Genomic DNA, 27682 nt, shown 5'->3' on the forward strand with positions numbered 1-27682 from the left:
GTTGAATCGCATGATGACGTGACTCCCAGATCCGTCGAATCGCAAGATGACGTGTTTCCCAGATCCGTTGAATCGCATGATGACTTGACTCCCAGATCCGTTGAATCACATGATGACGTGATTCCCAGATCCATCGAGTAACATGATGACGTAACTCCCAGATCCGTCGAATCGCGTGATGACGTGATACCTAGATCCGTCGAATCGCATGATGACGTGATACCCAGATCCGTCGAATCGCATGATGACGTGATTACCAGATCCGTCGAATCGCATGTTGACGTGATTCCCAGATCCGTCGAATCGCATGATGACGTGATTTCAAGATCCGTCGAATCGCATGATGACGTGATTCCCAGATCCATCGAGTAACATGATGACGTAACTCCCAGATCCGTCGAATCGCAAGATGACGTGGCTCCCAGATCCGTTGAATCGCATGATGACTTGACTCCCAGATCCGTTGAATCACATGATGACGTGACTCCCAGATCCGTCGAATCGCATGATGACGTGACTCCCAGATCCGTCGAATCGTATGATGACGTGATTCCCAGATCCGTCGAGTAACATGATGACGTGACTCCCAGATCCGTCGAATCGCATGATGACGTGATACCCAAATCCGTCGAATCGCATGATGACGTGACCCCCAGATCCGTCGAATTGCATGATGACGTGATTCCCAGAGTCCGTCGAATCGTATAATGAAGTGATACCCAGATCCGTCGAATCGCATGATGACGTGATTCCCAGAGTCCGTCGAATCGTATAATGAAGTGATACCCAGATCCGTCGAACCACATAATGACGTGACTCCCAGATCCGTCGAATCGCCTGATGACGTGATTCACAGATCCGTCGAGTAACATGATGACGTGATACCCAGATCCGTCGAATCGCCTGATGACGTTACTCCCAGATCCGTCGAATCGCCTGATGACGTGATTCACAGATCCGTTGAATCGCATGATGACGTAACTCCCAGATCCGTCGAATCGCCTGATGACGTTACTCCCAGATCCGTCGAATCGCCTGATGACGTGATTCACAGATCCGTTGAATCGCATGATGACGTAACTCCCAGATCCGTCGAATCGCCTGATGACGTTACTCCCAGATCCGTCGAATCGCCTAATGACGTGACTCCTAAATCCGTCGTATCGCTTAAAGAGTATTCCTGATTTGTGTTGCATTACCACAATCTGCCAAGGAAGCTCGTTCAATCCTTAGTAAGAAGAATGGAAGAAAGCGATGTCCGACGAGCTGGAAGCCATGAAGAAGTTGAACCTCATAGCATACGAAAATGTTTTTATCGAGGGCGAGTGTTGATGATTACGTGAAAATCTTTTTAATGATTGTTTGATAAACAATTCTGCAAGCCAAAATATACCTCTCCTCGGAAGAATTGTCCCTAGTTTTATTAATTTCTCGAGATAACCCTTAAATATATATCTCCGCAATTTAGAGTTATTTGTTAAAAATGTTAGCCCAGTTCTATCCCGCCCGGTATAAAATTTTAATTATAATTAAAATAATTGAGACGAAACGACCAATTTTAATTTATTCAGAATATCATAAGTTAAGTAGTTACAACAGTGAGTTAGACGTACTATAACAAAGCACAATTGAATTAAACCCTTTTTACAGTACAAGTTTATCAGTTGAATATAATACGAAGCAAATTTTAATGAAAGAAATATCTAAACAGGGTATTATAACGACCGTTCGCTCTTTGGTTTATAATTTTAACGGACTCGGGCCTATTTTAATTAAACGATAGATTATCGAAATTTTGTTAAAAGAATATTCCCTAAGGCCGCGCGATAAAGTTACGAGAATAATTTCCCGTCGCCGTTATATCGAAATTTTATTTGATTCGGGATTGCCAGAACTGTAATGTTGTAGGCGAGTGATTAGAAAATAAAATGGCAACCAGAATTATGCAAAATTATAAATGTTTATTTTTATTCAGAACAGTCTATGGAACGTTCTAGATTTAACTTTCATCAATAACTCAACAATTCTACGTAATTTTACAGAACTGGTACTCAAGTGTCTAAGACTAGATTTGTCTTAGTTCATTGTGATTGAAAAATAAACCAAAACACACTTACACTTAAGTAAATATCATAAATTATACTCAGTAATTTTAACTAAATTCAAACTAAAAAACTATAAACTGTCTTAATTAACAGCTGAGAGCTGTTCGCTACTAATTACTTCCAATCTACTTAATTAGCCTCACAGGTTGAGTTGATAATTTCAAGGGTATAATTAGGTTATTCCAATTCAAAAAATAATAACAATCAATTTTATCTTACAGCTGACTTGAGTTAGTTCACAATTACTTTAACACTTTCAGTCATAAACACGCACTGTTCATACACTTAAGTCCATTCAATCACGTTCCAAACGCGAAACACAATTTATCTCTTTTCTTGACCGAAGACCGAACATACTAATTAAAACCGCAAAGTTACCTCATAACTTTTGACCGACACCAGGACCCCGTCCTGTAGTAGTTCGTCTGACAGCCAAGAACTAAGAAAGACTATATCATCTATATTGACGGCAACGGCCTTATATACGTTTATTTTGCGTTTTTTTGACCCGTCGAGATTAGACTAAAGTACGAAAAATTGAAGAGATTACATTTTTTACCCGGTTTGATTGATAGTTCTCCACACGGTGGCGCTATATTATTACTTTGATATAGTTTCCGCGGGAGGTATGAATAATTATCCTTTTTCTAAGCGTTATTAAAAGGTAACAATGAACTACTTTTTGTGTTTAAACGAAATTTTGTTAAGAATTTAACAAAAATTTAAAACAAAACAAAAAACCGTACCAAAGAATAAACAAACAAAGTTCAATAAACAATTTATACAGATATTGTATTAATCCGTTTAGTAAAAAAAAACCCGCCTTATCATAATGGTTCCTTTACTAAGGAAGTCAATGGCTCGGCGGTGAACTATCCGCATCGTTACAATGCGACCAGAGTTCAATTCCTGATCACGATCAAATTTTACATTAAGATACTAAAATAATTAATTAAATATAAGATTAATATAATCTATAAATATTTAATTAAATATAATATTAATATAATTTATAAATATTTAATTAAATATAAGATTAATATAATCTATAAATATTTAATGAAATATAATATTAATATAATTTATAAATATTTAATTAAATATAAGAATAATATAATTTACAAATATTTAAAATGATGTAGAATAAATTATAGAAGAAAAACACCGTAACTTAACAAGCGTTGGTGGCTGAGTGGTTAAAGTAAATCTCTAATACTTTAATATTTTCCCTAAGGAAGTCAATGGCTCGGCGGTGAACTATCCGCAATGTTACAATGCGACCAGAGTTCAATTCCTGATCACGATCAAATTTTACATTAAGATACTAAAATAATTAATTAAATATAAGATTAATATAATCTTTAAATATTTAATTAAATATAATATTAATATAATTTATAAATATTTAATTAAATATGAGATTAATATAATTTACAAATATTTAAAATGATGTAGAATAAATTATAGAAGAAAAACACCGTAACTTAACAAGTGTTGGTGGCTGAGTGGTTAAAGTAAATCTCTTGCACGAGGCAGACCCGGGTTCGATTCCCGGCCTCCGCCAATAAATCGCAAATTGATACTAAGACGAATACCGTGTACAACTGGTGGAAACCCTGCCATTGGACGTTGAGGGGTTGCCTAGCACTCGGTCCGTCCCAAAGTCATTAAGAAGAAGTTGGAGAGAAAACGCCCGTGCAAACACAACAGATTCAACATCCACAACCATCATCACACAAACACAACAAACTCAACACCCACAACCGTCATAACACGAACTCAACACCCACAACCGTCATCACACGAACTTAACATTCACAACCTTCACATAAACATTACAATAACGAAATATCCAATCAAACTGAGTTAAAACTGTCGCGACGGTGAGCGTTGACGAAAAAAAGACCAACGAAACCAAACCTAACCGCAAATCAATCCGTTAACGCTCACCGTCACACGGTGGTTTTGCCAACCCTTCGAGAAACTGCGTACGCAGTGATTATCCTTTGCCCCGAAAATGCGAACGCGTTCGCAGGCCTGACAGTCTGACCCACAAACAGACATACACGGTGATTGTATAACCCCTCCTAGGGGACTTTGTCCCCTCGGAGAGGTAAAAACCATCCACGTAACGATGTTTTTTCGAAGGTTATGTCACCTAAAAACTTGCCTTGTTTTTGTTGTATCGCCTGAAACTGGCTCACTTCGCTAACAGCTCATTTAACAATTTCCGAAACTTTTACTAAAGAATATCCAATTTTATCAGCAGGCATAAGTACATAATCTACAAAGAGTTTTAAATAAGTGTCATAAATTTTATAGAACCCTCAATGTCAAAAAGATTTTAAAGACCGTATTTTTCTTTGATCCAGTTATTTTTTGTGTTATATTCAAATGTTTCTTACAGACTAGATATTTTAATGTTATTGTACCTATCACAAAGTATTACCATTTGCGTGATCTTATGACGGACATCCTATTTAAAAATAAATCATTGACAACCCAAGTCACAACCTTAGGCCCAAGTCTAATGACTTTAAATAAGGTAGTCAGGTTACAATGCTTATCTAGTTACTTATAATATTGAATACTTACCAGAAATTTTCAGTCGCTGAGGCATTATGGTAAAATTAATTTTTTCAACTTAATTTGTGCAAAAGTAACACTTTCTAATTTATAATCCAAATTTTGGTTGATCTTGGGTAGTTGAAATTTTTTTTAAATAGGCTTTGATTTCCCTAAACTTACTATAATTGCTTACACAAAAACATTTATATGAACACAATAAAATAAAACTTTCAAGGAGGAAAACCGAACGATGAAAGAGTTTTCGAAAGTGTTTTTTCCCAGAAAAAAGTTGGAATCGAACCAACTTTATTTTGCTAGCATTCCGCAACGCCGTTATATTGAGTATTTCATTAAAAATTCCGAATTATTTATTAACAAGAAAGTCCTTGTCTTTATTAGATTGCTTCTTAAAGGATACAAACAGCCGTTAAAAGATTCCGACATTTATGATTTGAGACCTGATTTACAGGCTGCAGAAACTCATAAACATCTAGATAAATTCACCATCCCAATACAATCGCAAGAAAATCGAAATAAAGAAAGGTAAATGTAAAAGGAATCTGTGGATTAAAGTACACGTTTTCTCTTTTCGAATATCAGTATCATACACGGAATAATATCTGGGTAAGGGTATAAATTAAATAAAGCAAGTAACGGCTTAACTGTTGTGGATGGTACGATCGAGATCGTTTTAGCAGCCCATCCAATTTCGATTATTCAATGAGATTGGTTGAGATTTGAAAATATCAGCCGTATATTTGCAACGGGTCACGCGCGGCCCTGTTAAAATCATAGTCTATCGAATTTAACACGTTCACCGTCTTCAGACTAAGCGTCAAATTAAAAAAATTAAAGATTGAACAAAAGTAAATAAAATTATGAAAATCACACACGGTAAAAACTTTGAAAATTATTTTATTTTATGAAATAAAAATTGAGATAATAGTGTTTCTACTTTTTTCATCCTTTACAACTATCAAAATTGTAATTTTTGTTCTCTACATTTGCTTAAATTGATTTAAATTTTTGCAAAACTATTTTCAGGGAAAGTGGTAAATTTGAAAAAAATCTTCTAGTTTATGAGGATCAATCGCGAGAAGGCCGAGGAAACCTAACAACTATGCTCATCAAAATCTTTGGGCCAGAGCTCATATTCCCCTGTACTATTCAAATAATTTCCGAACTATTCAATTTCGCGGCTCCAATTTTAATGGCGTAAGTATTGTGTTTTGAAATACCTTTTTATTTTTCGCGTTGAAACTGCCTTTATGGTTTTTTTAACAAGTAAGTACTGATCTATGTTACCTAAGGCCATTTTAGGCAATAGTTCAAATCTATACCTGGTTTAATTTTACCCTCATTCTGAGCCTGAATCATTAGGTAGGCCTTCTTCTAGATAAGGATTATATATAATTAGTCAATAAATAGATTAGTCCATTATGAAAAGGGATAATGAAGCTTAACCCTAAACAATTTGAAGAAATTTAAAAACTTACTAGTAGCTCGTACCGATAGGTCTTCGAGCGAACAAATTGTTTAGGGTATAGCTTTATTATCCATTTTCATAATGGACTTATCTACTTATTCACTAATTATATATAATCCTTTACAATGAAGAAACCGGTCTACCGTTGGAATTTCTGGCTTTTTAATTTAATTTAATTTAGTTTTTCACTCGAAGATCTATTTGGTCCGAGTTCCACGTTTTTTTGATCGGAAGACCTATCGGTACGAGCTACTAGTAAGTTTTTAAATTTCTTTAAATTTGTTTAGGGTTTAGCTTTATTATCCCTTTTCATAATGGACTAATCTACTTATTCACTAATTATATATAATCCTTTACAATGCAGTCCATATGTGGTTCCTTCTTCTAGAGAGTCGAGGAATACGTGTCGTAACTACTAACTAAATGTTGCCAAAGAGGGTTCCCTCGCAAAGCAATTACTCATCCTAGGCTTTCATCATTATGACGGAAGAAATTAGTTTTTCTTTTTCCTTATTTTTTATACTGGTTGAAATTTATTTTTAAGGAGTGAAATTTTGAAGAATAGATGGCTCACTAACAAGTTCTAAAGGGGTTTGTTTTTTCATTGTCCAAGTAAAAAGAAGGGCAAAGGACAATAACCTGTCACTCGATTTAAAGCCCCAATTAGTTAGTGGCTTCTTTTAAAAATTTCCCTTTTTTTGCTTCAGTCAGTGTTATTGTTGTTTTCCTACGTAGTAGTGTCTTGCGATTTATATTCTAAAATTTTCCATTATATTTGTTACAGGTAGTCACAATTTGATCGATCCAGATATTTTCTATATAACTTTTTATTCTAGATTCCAAATATTTTTTGTGTTTGTTTGAAAGTGAAGAAAATATTTTATGTTTTAGATTTTTTTAACAAAAGGCGGTTGAGAAAAGATTTCAATGGCAAACTCTAAAGCAGAGTCTGAAATTACAATGTCATTTTTTAGTTCAAAATAGACATTTTTATCACTTTACTTAATGTAAACTAACTAAAACAATTATTATTAAGAATGATTAGTAGAAAATTAAAACAAATGCCCATTAATTTTTGTTGACACTTTAGTTACATTATTAACCATTGTTTTATAAATAAATCGAATTTTAAAGAAGAAGATAACTAAGCAAATATCTAGAGGCCACAGTATGAAATTTAAATGCATGTTTAGTATTGTTTTAAAAAAATGTAGCTAATGCATAGCTGGTAAAAGTTTGCAAATTTCAATCTTTTTCCAACCTTAACCTTAGCGTTAAGGTACACGAATCTTCTAACTACACTAACTAATTCGATTTTTGATTAGAATTACGATTAAATGATTTTTTTTTCTAATCCTGTTTTTAAGTCAGTTTAAAATATTTTAAGAAAAAGGTTATAATAAGATTTGTATGCTTTAATAAAATATGCCTTATTTAATGTTAAATCCATCAGAAATTGATCGTACAAAGTGAACGCAAGAAAACATTTGAGAGTTTAGATTATAAACATTTTTAGGCAGTTTTCAAAGACTTGACTCATGTCGCTAAAGAGCTAGATTTTTTTATGTTGCGCGAACAAATAAGCGCTCCTTTAAAGATCTTGGCTAAAATTTCGGATTTAACTAATTCTTATTCGCAACATATTTATTTTTTCTAAATAGATATTTAATGGAGTACGCGTCGAGCGAGGAACCAATCTGGAAAGGTGTGTTCTACGCAATTCTCCTTTTTCTTTCGGAGGTCATGAGGCTTATATTGACCGAATTTCGTATTAAACTTTGTGTTGACTTGTCGTCTCGTCTGCGTTCATCCATTACGACTGCCATCTACAAAAAAGTAGGTTTAACATTTACTGGAATTTCAATTTAAGTTTAACTTTGAGTTCCAAATATTGTGACTTAGGCAATTCGGAAAGCGCGATGCAGTTGTAGTAGTCAAGTTTTCTAATTTGCAGCCGATTTTTTTAAATATTTCAAAACATTTTTCTATTGTAATTGGTCTTTATTGAAGTTTTACATAAAAATCTGAAATCGTTTAGGTCGATTAATAGTTTCTTTTCTGTCCTTGAAAATAACTTCATTAGGATTATGCAAAGTTACAACTGTATTTAAATATAATAAAATATTTTCTTCCTTCGTTCTAAATAAGATCTCAACACACAATGATGTATGTAACACTTAAGTCGAATGTAGCAAAAGCGATATCACTTAATATGAGGTTGTAATAATTATTTAAATTGGTCCTGTGTAAAGCTTGGTTTTTGTACTGAATTCGCTGGCCGAGGGGAACATAATGAAAAATACGACATAATTTCACATACAATTTATTAATTCATCATAATTCACATTTTTTACCAATGTTATATTTAAAAGATAATATTGTAAAATTGGTGAAGAGTTCTTACCTTGTACTTGACCTTTAATATTTGTTTTTAAGATGTATCTTATTAAAACTTCTCACTCGAGACAGGGCTTGCCACCACCCTCCTACGCATTGTAACCCGGCCACCTGAATTAATGGCTTCAAAAGTCGCTTGATGACTTAGGCCTATGGTGGTGCCTTGGGTATTAGCCTATCTGATTAGCCTAGCTGATAAACCAAGAAAAATTCTTAGAGCGACAGTACTATTTAGACTTGACAAAAAAATTATTCAAAAGTATAAATGACCAGCAGAATGTCTTTTGCTTGGTATATATTTGTATATTTTTAACGTCGATATATTTAGATTAGAAACAGTTCAAAATAATTAATAGCATCCTCGAGTTGTCCAAAAGGAGATTTCCTAAATTACTCTATTGACCACTGGTGAAAAAATAATGTATTTATTAATTGTAACGGATAATAACTGTTTGTTGAATTGAGACGATTTCTAGCGTTGATCCCGACTCCGCCCCCTTATGCTCGAACAGGAAAGCTCCTTCCCTTTAAAAACCAAATCAACCCGGTATCTCGTGGTAACTGATGTCTTGCGACGTGATTAGAGAACGAGACAATGGCGGTTCAACTTTTCTGCACTATTTCCGTAGCCAAGTAGACCATGACGCCCGCGAATTTTCTCAAAATAGTTATTATCTTTAACAATAACTAAATAATTTCTTGAATGAACCTTAAACGAAGCTCCTTAATAGTCCATGGTAATAAATTATATGGAATTGGCATACAGCTTTAGAAGCTGATATACTTGAAGTAAACGATTTGGTTTAAGAAAAAAATATTTATAAAAATCCTAGTTATTCCGATTGTGTTTTTAATTTAACAAATTGGTATCAAGATGGATTGGGTTCAATTGCGCAGTTTTCATTTGCGTACTTCCCACCTGCGCAGTTTCTGTTTACGCACTTTTCCATTTGCACGTTTCCCTCTTTGCGGAATTGCCATTTGCGCAGTTTATCCCGTTTCCGCGGTTTTCCCGTTTTCGTGGTTTTCCGTTTGCGCAGTTTCTCGTTTGCGCCGATTTCCCATGTTTTGCTTAGTTGAAATATCATTTGTTGAATCAGTTGCTTGAAAATATATCGCCATCAAACAGCGACTCGTAGCTTCTCAGGCTTTAGGTTAAGATCGTAGTGTAATAACTGTTTACTGACTTGTTCTAGAACTATAGCCTCGACTCTAACCTGTACTATGTCTTTAGCTTCGAGTTGACGTATTCTAAGTATTGGCGCCTGATGGCACACTCGCTGCACGGGGGGCGTGCGGCGCCACCCCAACCCCATTCCAAAATAAGCGATGGGCCGTCTATAATGCCACCTAGAGAACAGTACCAAGTCTTACGCATCAAGAATTGTCCAACCCGATATTAACCTAACCAAAATTATTCTAACCTAACCTAAACAAGCACTTTTACCACTTAAATAACCTGTTTGACCGCTAAGAAACACGCAATGCCATTAAAAGAAGTATTTCTAGTGGCAGGGACTAAAATTAAATTGCAATATTTTGGAAAAGGTCATTTTTGTGGCTGGCACTAAGCAATATTTTGTGGCAGGCAATCTCTAAGATTGTTAAATTTTAAAACGAAAAATTCTTTATAAGCTGAACCTACGCCAAAGTAAGCTAAAACTAGTAAAAAAATTGTGTTGCCTAAGCCTGTGTTCTTTAACAATCAAAGAAAACGTTTTCGTAGAGATTCAGATATTACATGATTATCTTAGCCCAAATTCTGAGGAGCTACGGTTCGCTTTATGACTGAAGATATTTCAACTAAGAAAAACTTAAAATTATTGGTATTTATAGCGCGACCGGCAGTTAAAAATACACCAGCAGCGCAGGTGGATGGTAAACAAAGTTATGTTAAAAGTAATCTGGCAGAAAAAAACCTCGTTCAAGTTAAAAAGGCTTAATATAGAATATTGATGTCGTGAGGAGCCGCGGAATTGAAAACCTGCGCAAATGGAAAACCGCGCCATTGAGAAACCGTGCAAATGGAAAATATCTGCGCAAATGGTACACCGCGCAAATGAAAACTATCTGTGCAAGTGGAAAACTGCCCATATGAAAAACGCGTTAATGGAAAGCTGCGGAAATGGGATACTGCGCAAATGGAAAACCGCGAAATTGAATATGTGGTAATGGAATTGCGCAAATGGGAACTGCGCAGTTGGCCCATTGCCATTTGAAATACTGCGGTACAATGTACACCGTTATCTGGCAACTGTAGCGTATAAATATGGAAAAATGGTGGTAGCTGGGGTGCTAAAGGCAGTACCGATACGATTTCTTTTTGTTTTTGTTTACGGCTTTAGCTACCAAGCAAAACCCATAAACACTTTGATCAATTTTAAAAATATAAAAAAGAGACTACGCCTCTTATTCTCCTGGTGCCGCTTTTGATAAAACTAGTTTATTACCTATTTCGCTAAAACTATTTATCGTAAATTGAAATACAATAAGGATTATATAAAAACTACCGACGTCCCGTGAAGATTTGTGATGAATGCACGACCACATTTATTTGTTAATGAAAAATGCTAGATGTCACACTACATTCTGCAAATCTTAAATTTTTATCATTGTTACAAACATTTTCATGATGTACCATAACGATTTAACGATTAGTTTTGACAGCAAGATCTGAGCCCCAGATCTGATCGCAACAAAATAACAAATACTTGTTGTTTGTTTTGAAGGCCTATTTATGTTACCCCTTGGCTTATGGGCCCTTTGCACTTGAACTTGTAACACATTCCTGGATACGGCAATAGTCAAAAGTTACGATAGTTTTCGATTGTTCATTTTGACTTTTTTTCAAAACCCTTCCTGTAGATATAAGCCAGTAGTTAGGGGCGCACTCACGTTCCCCCCTCATGCGTAGATGCGTATCGGGAGGGGGGCGTTTCTCCCCCCACGCGCGCGCTGCGTGTTCAACGAGTTGTGACGAGCACAATCATGTGAAAAATAATGAGGTCCATTACCTGTCAATCATTCACATTTAAAGCAGACCACCATTCTCACCTAGTAATTTATCTAATATTTATACATGAAATATCTACCTGTTTACCAATTTAGTGATTTATTCACCAAAATATACATGAGGCCAACGTGTAGCTGAACACCATTCCAAATTAGTAAAATATATACTAATGGTACACCAATCTAATGATACATATTATATTATATATTTATACAAAGAAAACAAGTGTAGTGGAACACTTAATTGAAAAAGTGTTTAAAATACAACTTTACAAGTTGAAACAACTAAATATCATCCTAATATACACGTGCTCGTGCTACCTGGGCTTAAACCAAGCTTGGATAGTACATCCTATAGGTGTTTCGAGTCATATTTCCGGTGTAAGTGGATGGCAAATGCACAAAGAACTGGTGAAACGTATGACCTGGACCGAATGAAACTTAAAAGAGCGTTTGCTAATTCTTAAGATTTTTTTGGTTTGTATATTGTCAAATTCACAGGTAATTTTACCGAAAAACGCAATAAGCGTTTCTGGAAAATCATCGACCCCTCCACATATTATTCCTTAATTTTTCGGATAGCAATTACTTTCGAAACCCTGTAATCGAAAATCTTCTTAAGGAATCTTCCATCTGATTCTCACAATTCGAATTTTTCTTTCCTTGACGTCGCGTCGGCTTCTGTTTTCTCATAACATATTTTAGTTATTATGTTTTCCATTGTGCATTTGAAGAAAATAATGTTCTTTTTTTAAAAATGATATTAACGGACTTGTTAACTTCGAAATGGAAAACTTACAGCGAACTTTACTATTTACTTAATTAGAGCAGATTATTTGGAATGCTTCTTCCGTTCCTATTTAAGCTGGTCTGTGGCGATCCTTTGAAGTGGTAGTACTTATAAAAACCCTGCGACAAGTCAAACGGTTTCTTGCTTCCGCCGTAACCAGATATGTCTTTAAACATATTCTTCGGAGTCAACAATTGCATTATCATCCGCGTACAATGTTTTATAATCACCATCCAAGACGTTTGTTATATCGTTTATGTAAAGATTGAAGAGGAGAGGCGACATGGTTGATCCCGGGGGACCCCACGACCACTGTTATTTTCACCAGAGAAGGTGTTATTAACTTTAGTTTGACAAACTCTATCATTTAAATAGGACCTTATCCAGTCATATGCTACTCCTCTAATCCCAAGTCTATACAGTTTAAATAATAATCTAGATTGATTTACATAATCAAAGGCTTTTTTTCAGATCTAAAAAAATACCGATTACATAGTGACTTTTGTCAAGGCCATCTATTATTTTTTTATATACTCTATACTGCATTTTCAACACTACAATTTTTTTTAATGCCGAATTGATTTGGAGATATAATTTTGTATTTTTCACAGAAGCTGCTCAGTCTTAAAAAATAGATTTGATCAAATATTTTCGCAAATACTGATAATAGCAAAATCGTTCTATAATTATTGGGGTAGTTGGGATCACCCTGTTTATAGATAGGTGTGATCAGTCCTTTTTTTAATTCCCTGGGATAAATTCCCATTTTAAACGATAGATGTATTATGTGAGTAAGAGGTTTAACAATATATTTAAAATATTCTTTATTAATCTAGGTGAAATCCCGTCTGCCCCTGGGGTTGCGTCTATTTTTAAACTTTTTATTACTCTTGAAACTTCAATATCGTTTGTTGCTAATAAAACCATTGAGTTCGTGATTCTAGTAACATACTCGAGATATTTTCCACTTGCTTGCTTTTTAGGTATAGATGTAAAAAAAGAGTTTAAATCTTCAGACGAGATTGGTATCGGGGCTGAGGAGGAGGGTTTTTTTGTTTTCCCCAAAAAGTTATTAATCACATTCCATGTTTGTTTTAGGTTTGGTTGTGCCTCTAGCAGGGTTCTTAGAAATTTATTTTTTTCGTTCCTTATAATATTATTGCAATGGTTCCTATGGTTTTGATAATTCCTGATGTTTTCCTCACTGGGGATTCTAATTGATCTTTTTTAAGTTGGTTTTTAATTTTGATATTGTGCTTTATATCATCGTTTATCCAGTGCGACGTATTGAAATTTTTCTTACCGTGAACAGTTTTCCTGTAACGCATTGGACAGCACTTTTCATGGGACGTAATATTTTTTTTAATAAATAGGTTAAAGCTAGATTCTACGTGGTCTGAATCATATATTTCCTCCCAGCTAGAGGTACTTATATCTTGCTCAAATTTTCTTAATGTCTCTTTCGAATAGACTCTTGACATATGAAATTCCGGAGTTAGACTAATTGGCGTGATATCCAGTACTAGCGGGTTATGGTCCGTTATATCCCAGTTTTTAATTACCTCAACTTAAATGTCAAAATTCGCGTAGCAGTGATCTATTAAGGTCCCTGAGGCAGCGCGCGTTGTATCATGAACATGTTGCGTTAGTCCATAACTGGTTGTTAAATCTAAAATGGCGTTCTTGGCTGCATTATCTATATTATTGTGTATAGCTATGTTAAAATCCCCGACAATTAATTTATTATCACTAAGTGAACCTAGTTCTTTGATCACTCCTTCAAATTTCTTTATAAATTCTTTTTATATTCCCCTGTCCTATATATCGCGCCCATATAGTAATCCTCAACTTTAATACCAAATGATTCAATTCCGTTTAAAATATTCGTGAACATGTTAATAATTTGAAAATTAATACCTTTTTTAATGTAAAAACCCACCCCTTCCAACATTCTCACCCCTCTACCAATCCCGACAAAATTATAGTTATTTAAGAAAGTGTGGTATTGACCTTTAAACCAAGTTTATGTTAATAAATAAATGCCAATATTATGATATTCTAACACCGCGTTACAAACAAATAATTTAAATTTGCCGAAGCACTTTTAATATTATGATATAAAATTTTTAACATTACTATCAAATTTTAAGGTGAATTAAGTTTGAAAAAAAGAGAGAAAGAAAAAAAAATAATTACAATTCTACTATCTTTTGTTCTTGAAAGTCGTACTTGTAGTTAAAATTACCAATTGAGATTTGGATAACATTAACAAACTTATATTTATCATCTTTAGATTTTGCTTGTCCATTTTTTCATTCATTTTTTCATTCATTTTTTGTAATTCAAGTAATATCCGATTTTCCTTGCCGTTCATTTCGGTCATGATAGTTTTTTTTGTTTAACGTGTCTACTTATGAATTATTATTTTAGCCTAATTTTCAGTACACTTCTAACTCAACTTCTACTTCTGGCAGAGTTTTATTATTGAAAGGAAATGAGATATAACTCACCTAAAACAGAATATAAATATCCGCTATTAGATCCAAATTTGACAAGTGTTCATATGAAACTTTGACAGAGTTCTAGAGTCCCGTCGATATTGCAGCAGCGAAGAAAGTTTCCTATGTTGACACGGGTTTATTTTTATTTTTTGTTTTTTATCACAGCCAGGCTAATACCATATCAAACTGCACATCTGTTGACTGATTTTTTACGCGGTATTGCAATTATACTTTTTCCTTCGCGAAAAAAAAAATAATATTTTGACAGGCTTGGCTACGAGCTTCGACCGGTTCAAGAGTTTTGATGCGTGAATGACATATGGTTGTGCCTCTTGTGGTACTTTATGTTCTTCCGTTCCTAAAACAGAATATAAATATCCGCTATTAGATCCAAATTTGACAAGTGTTCATATGAAACTCTGCCATAACATATGTTAATTGTTATGTTTTCCATTGTGCCTTTGAAGCAAATAATGTTATTTTTTCTCTCCCTGATGTTATTACAATTTTGCTCCCGATATTCAATCTTATTTCCAAATTATTTACCATACGCCAAAGTTTTTTTCCAAATATGATTTTAATGGACTTGTTAACTTTCAAATGGAAAACTTACAGGAAATTTACTATTTACTTTATTAGAGCAGATTATTTGGAATGCTTCTTCCGTTCCTATCTTAGCCTGCCTGTGACGATCCTTTGAAGTGGTAGTACTTCGAAAATCCCTGCTACAAGTCAAACGGTTTCTTGCTTCCGCCGTAACCAGATCTGACTTTAAACATATTCTTCGGTGGACATAAAATCCCCATTTTTCATTGCGATCTGTGCACTTTTGTAATGCGTTATCGAATATTTCATCTGCACTATATTGTTTCCTTCTTTTGTTTTAAGTTCATTGACGATGTCTTAGTGTTGCTGGTTGTTGGATTATCTGCATCATCTTCCGAATCCTCTTTCGCATTAACGTTTTGGTTGACGTATTTAAGCCAACAGTAGTGTTATCATATGTTATGCTATCACGATGTTGTGTTTTCTCCTATTTGGAATTTTGACGTGATAAACCAGCTTTTAAAAAACTGTGTTTCCTTTTTGTAACGTTCGTTGGTGTTTTATTTTCTAAATGTTTCTCGCAAATAAAACACACGTCCATCGTAACGCTGTTATCGAAACTAATTGCGAGGAAAATAGTGGCTTACTTTACCCCGGACTTAGAGATTTTGAACCTATACAGGTGTTACCGATAAGTAAAACCTTCATTTGAGGGCTGGTTCTTTTGGTCCAAAATGACCGAAGAACATGGGTCCGGAAATGCTTGTTTTCAGAGTTTTGGGACCACAAAAACCGGGTCCCAAAACAACGAAACAGTAATGTGAAGTTCGTTGCTCTGCCTTGAAACCAATTGTTTCCAATAGTAAATGACAAAAGTTAATTTGTGAACTAGCAGAAGTGTGCTAAATCCTCCAATGATTTTATAAATGCCAAGTTCCATAATTTCAAAGAATCGAGTTTAATCGGAACTGCTAAACATAGTAAGACTTTTTTTAAAGCAACTTATAAGAGGTGTATGACAATTAAATGTATTTTACCCGATGTATGCCAAGATAGTGCTTCTATTTAGGTTTTGAATGTCAATAACCAGCAGAGTGATGAAATGACTTGAAGCAATAAATAAAATAAGAAAGTAATTTATTTATTAAAGCAACATGTTAAATGAACTAATAACGAAACATGCTATGACGACTTTGAATGAACTGCTTAGGGAACTGGAGCTAAGTGACACAGTTAAATGAGCTCCAGGCGAGTATATACTGGATACTTAACAATAAAAAAGGCAGATTCTTATCTGACATAACCTTGAATAAAATAGTAACGTGGATGGTTTTTTTAACATTTACATAAAAAGGCTTTTATAGTAATCTTTAACAGCTTCTGGTATTTTTACTGTTGAAGACACGGAATGGTACTTGTTAGTGTTGAATACGTGAAATGGTTATTGTGGATCCATACAATTGCTTCCATTAAGTGATTATTCGTTATTTTAATAGTGAAACGATAATGACCATAAGGGTCATAAGTCCCTCAATGGTTTTAATAGCACTTAAATGAAGTTTTCAAAGAATCGACATACATGTTAATTACTTAGAATTAAGTTAAAATCGAAAATGTCTGTTTAATTTAAATCATTTCAAAAATTGTTCAAAATGGCAACCTTCGGCACTTAAACAGGGACGAGCTCGTTGTAAAAACGTTTTTCCAACTCTACATTTAACTATTCCAACTGTGTTGCGGATAGTTTCAGAGCCATCAAGTATGCGTTGTCGTCAACATGCCGAACTTAAGACTTGTAAAATTAGTCTAAAATAACACCTTCTCGTTTCTAACGACTAGTCTCCGAGTAGCTCGAGTAAATTTTTTTGAAGAAATTTTAAATGTGCCTGACCAATCAACTTAGGCGGAAGGAAAAAAATAACACCAAATCAGTCACCAACAATACCACACCCGACCTTAAGGCTAAATGACACTAGTTGATATCTAACACTAGTCCCGTGGGCAGGTCCGGACTGGGACCTAAAACCGGCCCGGGCATTTTAGAAACGTTGGCCCCTACTTCCCACAAAAACACTACATTGTCATGCTGGCTAGATGGCCTCACGGCCCTTTGACCACACCGGCCCATCGGGCATTTGCCCGATCTGCCCTATGGCCAGTCCGGGCCTGCCCGTGGGGATTATCTTAACTCAACAGGTGAGTGTAATGCAAGTTGAGTATGCCATCAAAGGAAAAATTAATTTCTTCAGATGTTAACAGAATTCTCGACTGGTGAATGCATAGTATTTAAACAAACCACTTAGAAAAGTCAAATCGCCTAAAAAAGTCTGCGTCATTCAGATCTTGAAACTTTTGAAGGTGATACGAGTGAAATTAATGACCATGCCGAATTCACCAAAACAAACCGTGATTTACACCCAATCGTTTCCCAGCTCGCCGTGTTCTTGTTCCAGGATCGTTTCCCACAATGGAAAGACCCTGAAATAATTAGGATTTAAATTCAATTTAATAAATCAACTTACTTAACTAAAATCTTAAACGAATCATATCGAATAACATTTTTTAAACAAAAAGTAGTTGAATCAAATTGGTGTAAGTACCTTATACTCAAGGTCTTCTGGTACGTTTTGCATTATCTCTTGAGTTTGTCATGGTTGAATTTGTCCATATTCTCTCAAGACTCTGTCAACAGCGGCCAATGTGCGTAGATCTGGTAACGGTCTTTGAGGGAACTCTACTCGGTACAATCTTAGGGCTTCTACACTACTTCTCTAAGCCCACTCGTACATAAGGTACTCGGAATCAGTAAAATGCACCTTAATTACTTAAATTTGGATTCAAAACAATGAATTTTTGATAGAGCTCTTTATTTTGTTGTATAAAAAGCACCCTATATATAATAGTAAAGAACGAAGTCAAAATGGCCTCGCTGAATTCCAAAAAAATCAAAAAACGAAATTGCAATAACGATAAAGTTAGATAAGGGCTACACAACTAGTATTAGGTCTCATTGAGTACAGCTTAAGCGACAACGTTCGGTGTAGTATTGTTAGTGTAATTTTTCTTCCGTCTAGGATTAAGGGTCCGGCTTTACGCAAAATTAACTGAATCAGTACCATTTTGTGTATTCATCAGTTTCTTTAACTCTCGTATCTCTCTTTTGTGCGCTTTCCAAAATAAAAAGCACTATCCCAGCATCCACTTCGGAAAATACTTTGAATTCGCATTGACCTAGTACAAGTTGCGTATTTCCAAAAATTCTGACCATGTTTAACAGTGTCGTTGAGACTCGATTCAATAATGAACTTTTGCCATTTGCTATTCTGTTTATTGCTTCACCGTTAAAACACAAATGAATAATTAATGGAAACAATAACGATTAAAGCAGAATACCGAACCTCACATTACTGGCTTTATCTCTGCTTTGATGCCTGGATTTTGTGGGCCTAAAACCATGAAACGAAATTTTAGGACTCATGTTCATAAAATAGTTTCGACCCATTAAGACCCATAGAACACGGCCTTAATTTTGCGTCATACTTTTCCGTAACACTCTGTATATATGAGAGTGGTGTAAAAAATACAAAAGCCGTTCAGTTGACCAAATCTTTAAGTAACAAATGTTTAAGCATGTGTGATAAAGCATAAGGCTACATGATAAAGAAATTATCTTATTAAATTGTTAAATAATATAACCTACGACGTAATTACTGATACTTTAACAAAAGCGTTTTAATATTAGCGAATAAATATTCAGCAGAATATAAGAACAATTTTTCGAAACGTACCATCGTAATTAACATAAGATACCTAACTATGACAGTTTTCGCGTAATTAAGAAAATCCTATACTTTCCATTGCTGAAGATTTATTGACTGCTACAATCGAGAAAGAAGGCTACGGTGGACGATGCGTACTCTTTCTGGTTTGCACTTTCGTGTATTAAAACGTAAATAGATGGCGGCAGCGTATCCGTCGAGTGGGAAATAATGTTCAAACCTGCTAGCATTTACCAGTGCTTCCTTAGTTCTCGGAGCTCCCCCCAGACGACACTATTTCTACTTTTGAGCTTCATACCCTCCCCCCCCCCTCGAAATTTTACTTCGCGCGTAACATTCATATGAAAAACGATTACATTGTCACACTTAAATTATTTTGTAATACACAATTCCATTGAGTTTTTCTTGTGGCGAATCTTTTCTATTTCCAAAGCCCAATTGACTATACTGTTCTTGCATTTCGGATACAAGTGTAGGTGTAAGCGTGCAAATTGGATAACCGGTATTTGCAAGCCACGAGTTAGTTTCAGAAACATCATATAAAAACATGTGAATGCGTTAGGAGTGTGTTCCTTAATAAAACGAAATTAAAGTATATTTAATCGAAACGATTCTTTGCAGGCTTTGAAGCTCTCAAGCACTGGGAGAAGGAATATTAACACCGGAGAACTTCTGAATTGTATGGCAGTCGACTCGCAAAGTTTCCGGTTTTTTGTTTTTTACTCTTATTACTTTGTGACGGCACCTTTAATCATCATAATCGCAACTGTGCTTTTGTGGAATCTACTCGGAGTGTCGGCTTTAGTGGCACTCGCTTTCGTGACGCTTACGCTGCCTTTTAATTTGCTGATCGCCAAATTCAAGAAGCAACTGCAGGTAGGGTCAAAGATTATTAGAAAAAAATAACATTTCTATAAATTGAAAAATCAACAATAACCTCATAAGTGATATCTGAAAATTAGCACGGCATTAATTATAAAGATATAAAACAGATCACGAACTTGTAAATAAAACTTAGATAAATTTTGAGAATAATAAAAACCCAAGGCACCAAGAAATCATCTAGCGAATTTTAAGGCCATTAAATCAGGTGGCAGGGTTAAACTGCGTAAGAGAGTGGTGGATATACCGTTAGTCTCACCAAGTTTTTAAAGAAGCGGAAACCGAAAAACACGCGGAAAAATCCGTTTAACTAGCGAAGAGTGTTCTTCTTAACTCTATACGCAGAAGAAGAAGCACTGAGTCTTCACTCAGTGCCACGAGCTAGGGTCGTACCCGGTTACTCTTGCTGCGAAGAAAAGGTGCTAACCACTTCGCCAGCCCACCATACGTGGGAAAAATAGGTGACCTTCACCCTCCACCCCTCAGCCCACTTTAGCAAAGATTTTCACTCCGGCAGTGGCCCCTCCTCCCTCCGGAGTGCTAATCTCAACTCTGGCAGTTGCACCCTCCTCCCTCCGGAGAGCTAATCTCAACTCTGGCAGTTGCACCCTCCTCCCACCGGAGAGCTAATCTCAACTCTGGCAGTTGCACCCTCCTCCCTCCGTTGAGCTAATCTCAACTCTGGCAGTTGCACCCTCCTCCCTCCGGAGAGCTAATCTCAACTCTGGCAGTTGCACCCTCCTCCCTCCGGAGAGCTAATCTCAAATCTGGCAGTTGCACCCTCCTCCCTCCGGAGAGCTAATTTCAACTCTGGCAGTTGCACCCTCCTCCCTCCGGAGAGCTAATTTCAACTCTGGCAGTTGCACCCTCCTCCATCCGGAGTGCTAATCTCAACTCTGGCAGTTGCACCCTCCTCCCTTCGGAGTGCTAATCTCAACTCTGGCAGTTGCACCCTCCTCCCTCCGGAGAGCTAATCTCAACTCTGGCAGTTGCACCCTCCTCCCTTCGGAGTGCTAATCTCAACTCTGGCAGTTGCACCCTCCTCCCTCCGGAGAGCTAATCTCAACTCTGGCAGTTGCACCCTCCTCCCTCCGGAGAGCTAATCTCAACTCTGGCAGTTGCACCCTCCTCCCTCCGGAGAGCTAATATCAACTCTGGCAGTTGCACCCTCCTCCCTCCGGAGAGCTAATCTCAACTCTGGCAGTTGCACCCTCCTCCCTCCGGAGAGCTAATCTCAACTCTGGCAGTTGCACCCTCCTCCCTCCGGAGAGCTAATCTCAACTCTGGCAGTTGCACCCTCCTCCCTCCGGAGAGCTAATCTCAACTCTGGCAGTTGCACCCTCCTCCCCACAGAGAGCTAATCTCAACTCTGGCAGTTGCACGCTCCTCCCTCCGGAGAGCTAATCTCAACTCTGGCAGTTGCACCCTCCTCCCTCCGGAGAGCTAATCTCAACTCTGGCAGTTGCACCCTCCTCCCTCCGGAGAGCTAATCTCAACTCTGGCAGTTGCACCCTCCTCCCTCCGGAGAGCTAATCTCAACTCTGGCAGTTGCACCCTCCTCCCTCCGGAGAGCTAATCTCAACTCTGGCAGTTGCACCCTCCTCCCTCCGGAGAGCTAATCTCAACTCTGGCAGTTGCACCCTCCTCCCCCCGGAGAGCTAATCTCAACTCTGTCAGTTGCACCCTCCTCCCTCCGGAGAGCTAATCTCAACTCTGGCAGTTGCACCCTCCTCCCTCCGAAGAGCTAATCTCAACTCTGGCAGTTGCACGCTCCTCCCTCCGGAGAGCTAATCTCAACTCTGGAAGTTGCACGCTCCTACCTCCGGAGAGCTAATCTCAACTCTGGCAGTTGCACCCTCCTCCCTCCGGAGAGCTAATCTCAACTTTGGCAGTTGCACCCTCCTCCCTCCGGAGTGATAATCTCAGCTCTGGCAGTTGCGCCCTCCTCCCTCCGGAGTGATAATCTCAGCTCTGGCAGTTGCACCCTCCTCCCTCCGGAGAGCTAATCTCAACTTTGGCAGTTGCACCCTCCCCCCCCGGAGAGCTAATCTCAACTCTGGCAGTTGCACGCTCCTCCCTCCGGAGAGCTAATCTCAACTCTGGCAGTTGCACGCTCCTCCCTCCGGAGTGCTAATCTCAACTCTGGCAGTTGCGCCCTCCTCCCTCCGGAGTGCTAATCTCATCTCTGGCAGTTGCACGCTCCTCCCTCCGGAGAGCTAATCTCAACTCTGGCAGTTGCACCCTCCTCCCTCCGGAGAGCTAATCTCAACTCTGGCAGTTGCACCCTCCTCCCTCCGGAGTGCTAATCTCAGCTCTGGCAGTTGCACCCTCCTCCCTCCGGAGAGCTAATCTCAACTCTGGCAGTTGCGCCCTCCTCCCTCCGGAGTGCTAATCTCATCTCTGGCAGTTGCACGCTCCTCCCTCCGGAGTGCTAATCTCAACTCTGGCAGTTGCGCCCTCCTCCCTCCGGAGTGCTAATCTCTACTCTGGCAGTTGCGCCCTCCTCCCTCCGGAGTGCTAATTTCAACTCTGGCAGTTGCCCCACCTTCCTCCGGAGTAATAGTATCTACTCCGGAAGTTGCACCTTCCTCCCTCCGGAGTGCTTATTTCAACTCGGGCAGTTGCCCCACCTTCCTCCGGAGTGATAGTATCTACTCCGGAGGTTGCCCCTTCTCCCTCCGGAGTGATAATCTCAGCTCTGGCAGTCGCCCCTACTTCTTCCGAAGTTAAAATTTCAACTCCGGCAAATTCACCCTCCTCCCTCCGGAGCGGAGCCTAGCTTTTTACCCCTCCATAATCCTAATCAAATGTATTCCCTCCTCTCATTGTTTCTCCGCTCTCTGAAGCAACATTTCTTTTCCATCGTTTGACGCTGTTACTCCGAAGAGCGAAAGCACAGAGGACAGTAATGAAATTGTATTACAAGGGCGAAGGGCAATCGATATAGGGGGCTTTTGGTTTCGGACTTTTGAAGGAGGTAATTTTTTTGGTACCAATGCGCTGAAGGATGATCAACGAAGGGAACAATTTTCTTACGGACAGTGGCATACCTAGACCCTTTGTCGCCCGGGACGGATCAAGAATTTTCCGCCCCTCCCAATTTCCAAAATTTTTATGAGTCCTGTGTTACAGCGAAAGATCAAAAATACTAAGCATACGTATTCATTCTGTCCAAAGGAACAAGAAGCTAGTAGCAACAGTCTCACTACGAGAAAAGACTTAACCTCAACCGTAGCCAGCGGGAGGCCATACATGGGACAACCTCCGGAGGGCTTTCCGGGCCTCATTGAAATTAACGTTATGCCCCCCAGTCGTCCGACGTCCCCCCCGGAGGTTTTCCCACGTATGCGTGAAGCAGGTGCAAAGGGTGTAGTCGCACCGGCCCCGCGCTGCTCAAGAACTTTAGGGGCCCCAGCGGAATCGAAGATTTTTAAGGTTTTTCTGTCTATAGCTGAATAAACAATATTGTTAAAAGACGGCGCTACTAACTAATCCGCCAGTTTCAAATTGGCTCGTGGTATACCATTGCAAAAATCGTTCTAGCTACCTTCTGATTTCTATGGTTAGGTCCGAATTTTTCCGGATGATTTCACGGAAGTTTTTATTTTTGAAAATAAATTGAAATTAAATCCGAATTATACTTAATTTTGGAAGCGGAATAGACTGAAAGTAATTTATTTTACCATTTCATTATCTCTTAATTACTGAACGAAATAAATACGTTGTTTAAGTTGGGTAAAACTGCTAAAAGAAGGGAACTCGAGCCCTGCAAATGCACTTTGCAACAGCCCCACAAAAGTTCAAACCGGCCCTGACGTTAACCATTACTAAAAACACGCCATTTTTTTCTTGAATGAATAATTCCGCCCCCTAGAAAATGCCGCCCGGGGTGGACCGCCCAAGCCTAGGTACGCCACTGCCTACGGAGGGGCAAAAGATATAGGGTGGTACTTGTGTTCCAGATTCTGAGTGCAAAAGGCCAGTAGCGTAGTGAGGTTATTTGGTGCCCAGGCCAAAACTCCAAAATTAGCGCCCCCCACCTGCCCTAACAATAACTTTAGTATATAATCCAATATACGATTTAATACTGTGGGCGCCCCTTGTGTGCCCCCTGGCCAACAGCGCCCTGGGTGGGTGCCCCCCTGCCCCCCTCCCTCACTACGCCTCTGCAAAAGGCATAGTAGAGACCTCCGCTTCGGGCAAACCTCTGGAGGGCTTTGTAGGCCTCATTGAAATTAGCGTTATGCTTTCCAGCCCTTCGACGTTCCCTCCGTAGGTTAGCCAACGTGTGTGACTGCCAGGCTACGTCGATAGCGATAAATTTGATTGAAATATCCAAGTCATCAATATTTTTCATTATTTGGCCAAATTAAGCATCTTTTTCACCTTTAGTAACGTATTGATTTTCAATGGGTCTTAGCTTTAGGCTCCTGAAAGAGATTCTTCGTCAAGGTTACACAAAAGCGGTGACAGTGTCATTGTCGTTTGTCGCTTTATATGTATGAACTACACAAATGGGTCGATACTTTTTTATAGTGCGAACAAGGTTGCAAGCGCTTTTAAGATTGTATGTTCAATAATGCTTATGCTCAATAAATATAGACGAGTGTCGTTTCTGAAACAAAACAGACAACCTGAAAAATAAACACATCCGCCCAAATCGCCTTTTTTCTAACGTGTTAGGTTATCCGCAATGAATTTACTCTGACTAAACTTGTACTATCTTTTGCCAATAATTCCTACCCCTTTCAACGCCTTCGGAATGGACGGCTAGGTGGGTATGTAGACCTTATGGTAACATGAAATTTCCTCAAGGGAAAATTGCAATGGGCATTAGTTTTGCCATGGCAACCGAAAATGTTTTTGACAACACAGTAGGTAAATTTTCCCATTAAAAATAACATGGGAATTTGAGCACTTCTTAGGGTCCTCCCTGTGAAAATTTAAAAATGAAAAATTCAAAACCAAAAAAATTAGATCTAAATTGACAAATGAAATTAATTTTTTGTTATTTTGATGAATTTTGGTCAATTTGATCAAAATTTGGACCCTTAGAAATGAACAGATTCTCATGTTATTTTCAATGGGAACATTGGTGAAATTTCATGTTACAATAAGGTCTACATACCCAGCTAGTCTCAACCAAATCGGTGATTATCACCTCGGGTATTCTCTTTGTAAGAAGTAAGCTCATGAAGAAAAATACTAATTGTATACATATTCTGGCAAGGGCGAAGTGACAGCATTTACCCCCCCCCCCCCACTAGGGACCTCACTAAGCGTTGCCTCCTGTATAATAGGTGGGGTGGCGGAGCGTTAAGCACTCTTTCCTTAAAGAAAGAGGATCTGGGTTTGATCCCAGCTTGTGGCACTTTTTGAAAATCCACTCCTTCTGCGTAGAGATTGCCAGTTCTCTCCCCACTGGTTAAAGGGGTTTCCCCGAGATCTTCAGTTTCCCCTTTCCATCAAAACTTGCCGAGGATAACGGTAATAGTTAGTGTAGGGAGCTGTCGGCTAGCTTGCGTGGCATGAAGGGCTTAATGCAACCACCTTCCTACGCATTGTAACCCGGCCACCGGTAAATAAGGCATTAAAAGTCGCAAGCTGACTAGGGCCTGTGGTGGTGCCTAGGGTATTAGCCTTGAAAAGTATTATTTTAAAATTATATTGTATAAATTGAAATGAATAGCTCCCCCTGAACTTCAAGGCTCACCCCAGTTGTGGAGGTCTACGGGTGCCCATACGTGGACAAAACTCCGGAAGGAACGTCGGAGGGCATAACGTTAATTTCAATGAGGCCCACAGAGTCCTCCGGCGGGTGCCTCGCTTCGCCACTGTATTCTGTATAAATATATACCCTTTAAAGGGGGGTTGAGGTTCTAGCTTCGGAGGTTTAGGATCTTATTACGGACGGCACATCTATGCACCGGAGGGCTGAGGGGCTGAGGGTCCGATTAAGGAGGGCACACCTTTTCTCCGGAGGGCTGCGGGTCTGCCTACGAGGGTTTACACTGATGCTCCGGAGGGCTGAGGGTCTGCCAACGGAGGGTACACTGGTACTCCGGAGGGCTGAGGGTCTACCTACGGGGGGTTAAACTGGTGCTCCGGAGGGCTGAGGGTCTGCCTACGGAGGGTACACAGGTACTCCAGAGGGCTGAGGATCTGCATATGGAGGGTTCACCTTTGCTTCGGAAGATTGAGGGACTAATGACATATTGCATAACGTTTTTCTGGAGTGCGACCCACGTTTTAATGCCCTCCGAATAATTCATCCACCCTCAATTCTCATAACTATTGCAATTAATTTTCCCCTCCAAACTCCAGCCAATATCGGAGGTTTTTCGTATTCCCTTCAGAACTCCGGAGGCCCCCTCTGGAGTTTTGCCCATGTATGCAGCCCACCTTTACGCGTTACTTCGGTCTCTAGGCCTTCTAGCCTAGACGTTTTAGGCTAGGTAAGTGTATTAACATTTGTTTTGTTCGCTAGTCGGTTTTCTTTGGAATGCCTATTCGTCGAACCTTTAAAAAAACGTTTTTTAATATCGATTTTCAATATAGAAATTTTTTATTTGTATAATCATATTATTTTTAATTCATCTTTTTAGCAAAAGATAATGGCTTGTGCAGATAAACGTATTCAATTAATGAACGAAGTCTTGAGTGGGATTCGAATCTTGAAACTGTACGCCTGGGAAAAATCATTTCAGCAACAGGTTCAATCACTGAGGGATCAAGAAATAATATATTTAAAGAAAATAAACTTTCTTCAAGCAATCTTTATATCCACCTTTTTTATCACACCAGCTTTGGTAAACAATTTTTAATCTGGTTTCATATTTATATATTAATCGCTCTCTACTTAATATTAAATAACATATTACCTAATCTATGGTTCGAAAAGTCGATTTTCTAAAAGAGTGCGGATTTTTATTAAATATTTTTTTTAATTTCTGTGGGTATGTTATTTCCTTGAAAATTGTACAAGTAAAATAAAATTTGGTAAAGATCACCTATTTGGACTTTGTGCAGAGCGTTTCAAGCTGCATTTAAAACGGGTGACTGTAAACAAAAATAATTTGGCAGACATAAGTTTTTAAATTAGAGGTTCGTTGAAGCTCCTTCTCTAAATGATTGATTTACCAATTCATTAAATCGGCGTTAAATAGATAATTGATCCATATTTCCTCTGAGGACTTGATGGCTATACATAAACGAAAAATGTATTAAAATTTGGCTATTTTAGACAATTATTGCTTTTTAACATTACATATTTATTTATTGTTGTTCTTAACGACAACGCGATTTATCTAATACGGTGGTTTTTGGGAAGTTGTACTATTTTGTGAATAGTCATTGTTAAGGCAACGAGGTTCGCACGATATTTAAAATAAATTTAATATATCTGTTAAAAAATTTCATAAAGTAACCTTAGAACGGTCCTTTACGTATTGTACAGAAATACTAATAATTGAGAATATTAAAGCTTAGATAAACCGACCCTAATGGCCATAGTTGACCAAGGTGTTTTAAACCAGCAATTACATTTTATGAGTCTCCTAAACATTACTGAAGGTCATGTATTCAATAATAATAAAAACCACTTAGCTAGGCTAAGG

At 38.0% G+C, this 27682-nt stretch overlaps 1 protein-coding gene across 2 annotated transcripts in view; it reads left to right on the plus strand.

Moving 5' to 3' along the window:
* LOC149939179 (ATP-binding cassette sub-family C member 1-like) overlaps nucleotides 1–27682 on the plus strand; it is a 93039-nt gene that overhangs the window by 32880 nt on the left and 32477 nt on the right. For both annotated transcript variants that reach the window (XM_090179776.1, XM_090179777.1), the window contains exons 7-11: nucleotides 5073–5216; nucleotides 5718–5888; nucleotides 7821–7995; nucleotides 19806–20060; nucleotides 26672–26875. In XM_090179776.1, coding sequence (XP_090035902.1) covers nucleotides 5073–5216; nucleotides 5718–5888; nucleotides 7821–7995; nucleotides 19806–20060; nucleotides 26672–26875 — 949 coding nt within the window. The remainder of the gene's footprint in view (nucleotides 1–5072; nucleotides 5217–5717; nucleotides 5889–7820; nucleotides 7996–19805; nucleotides 20061–26671; nucleotides 26876–27682) is intronic.

Source organism: Leiobunum rupestre, chromosome 6, assembly GCF_980474605.1.
Source record: "Leiobunum rupestre chromosome 6, qqLeiRupe1.1.hap1, whole genome shotgun sequence".
NCBI lineage: Eukaryota > Metazoa > Arthropoda > Arachnida > Opiliones > Sclerosomatidae > Leiobunum > Leiobunum rupestre.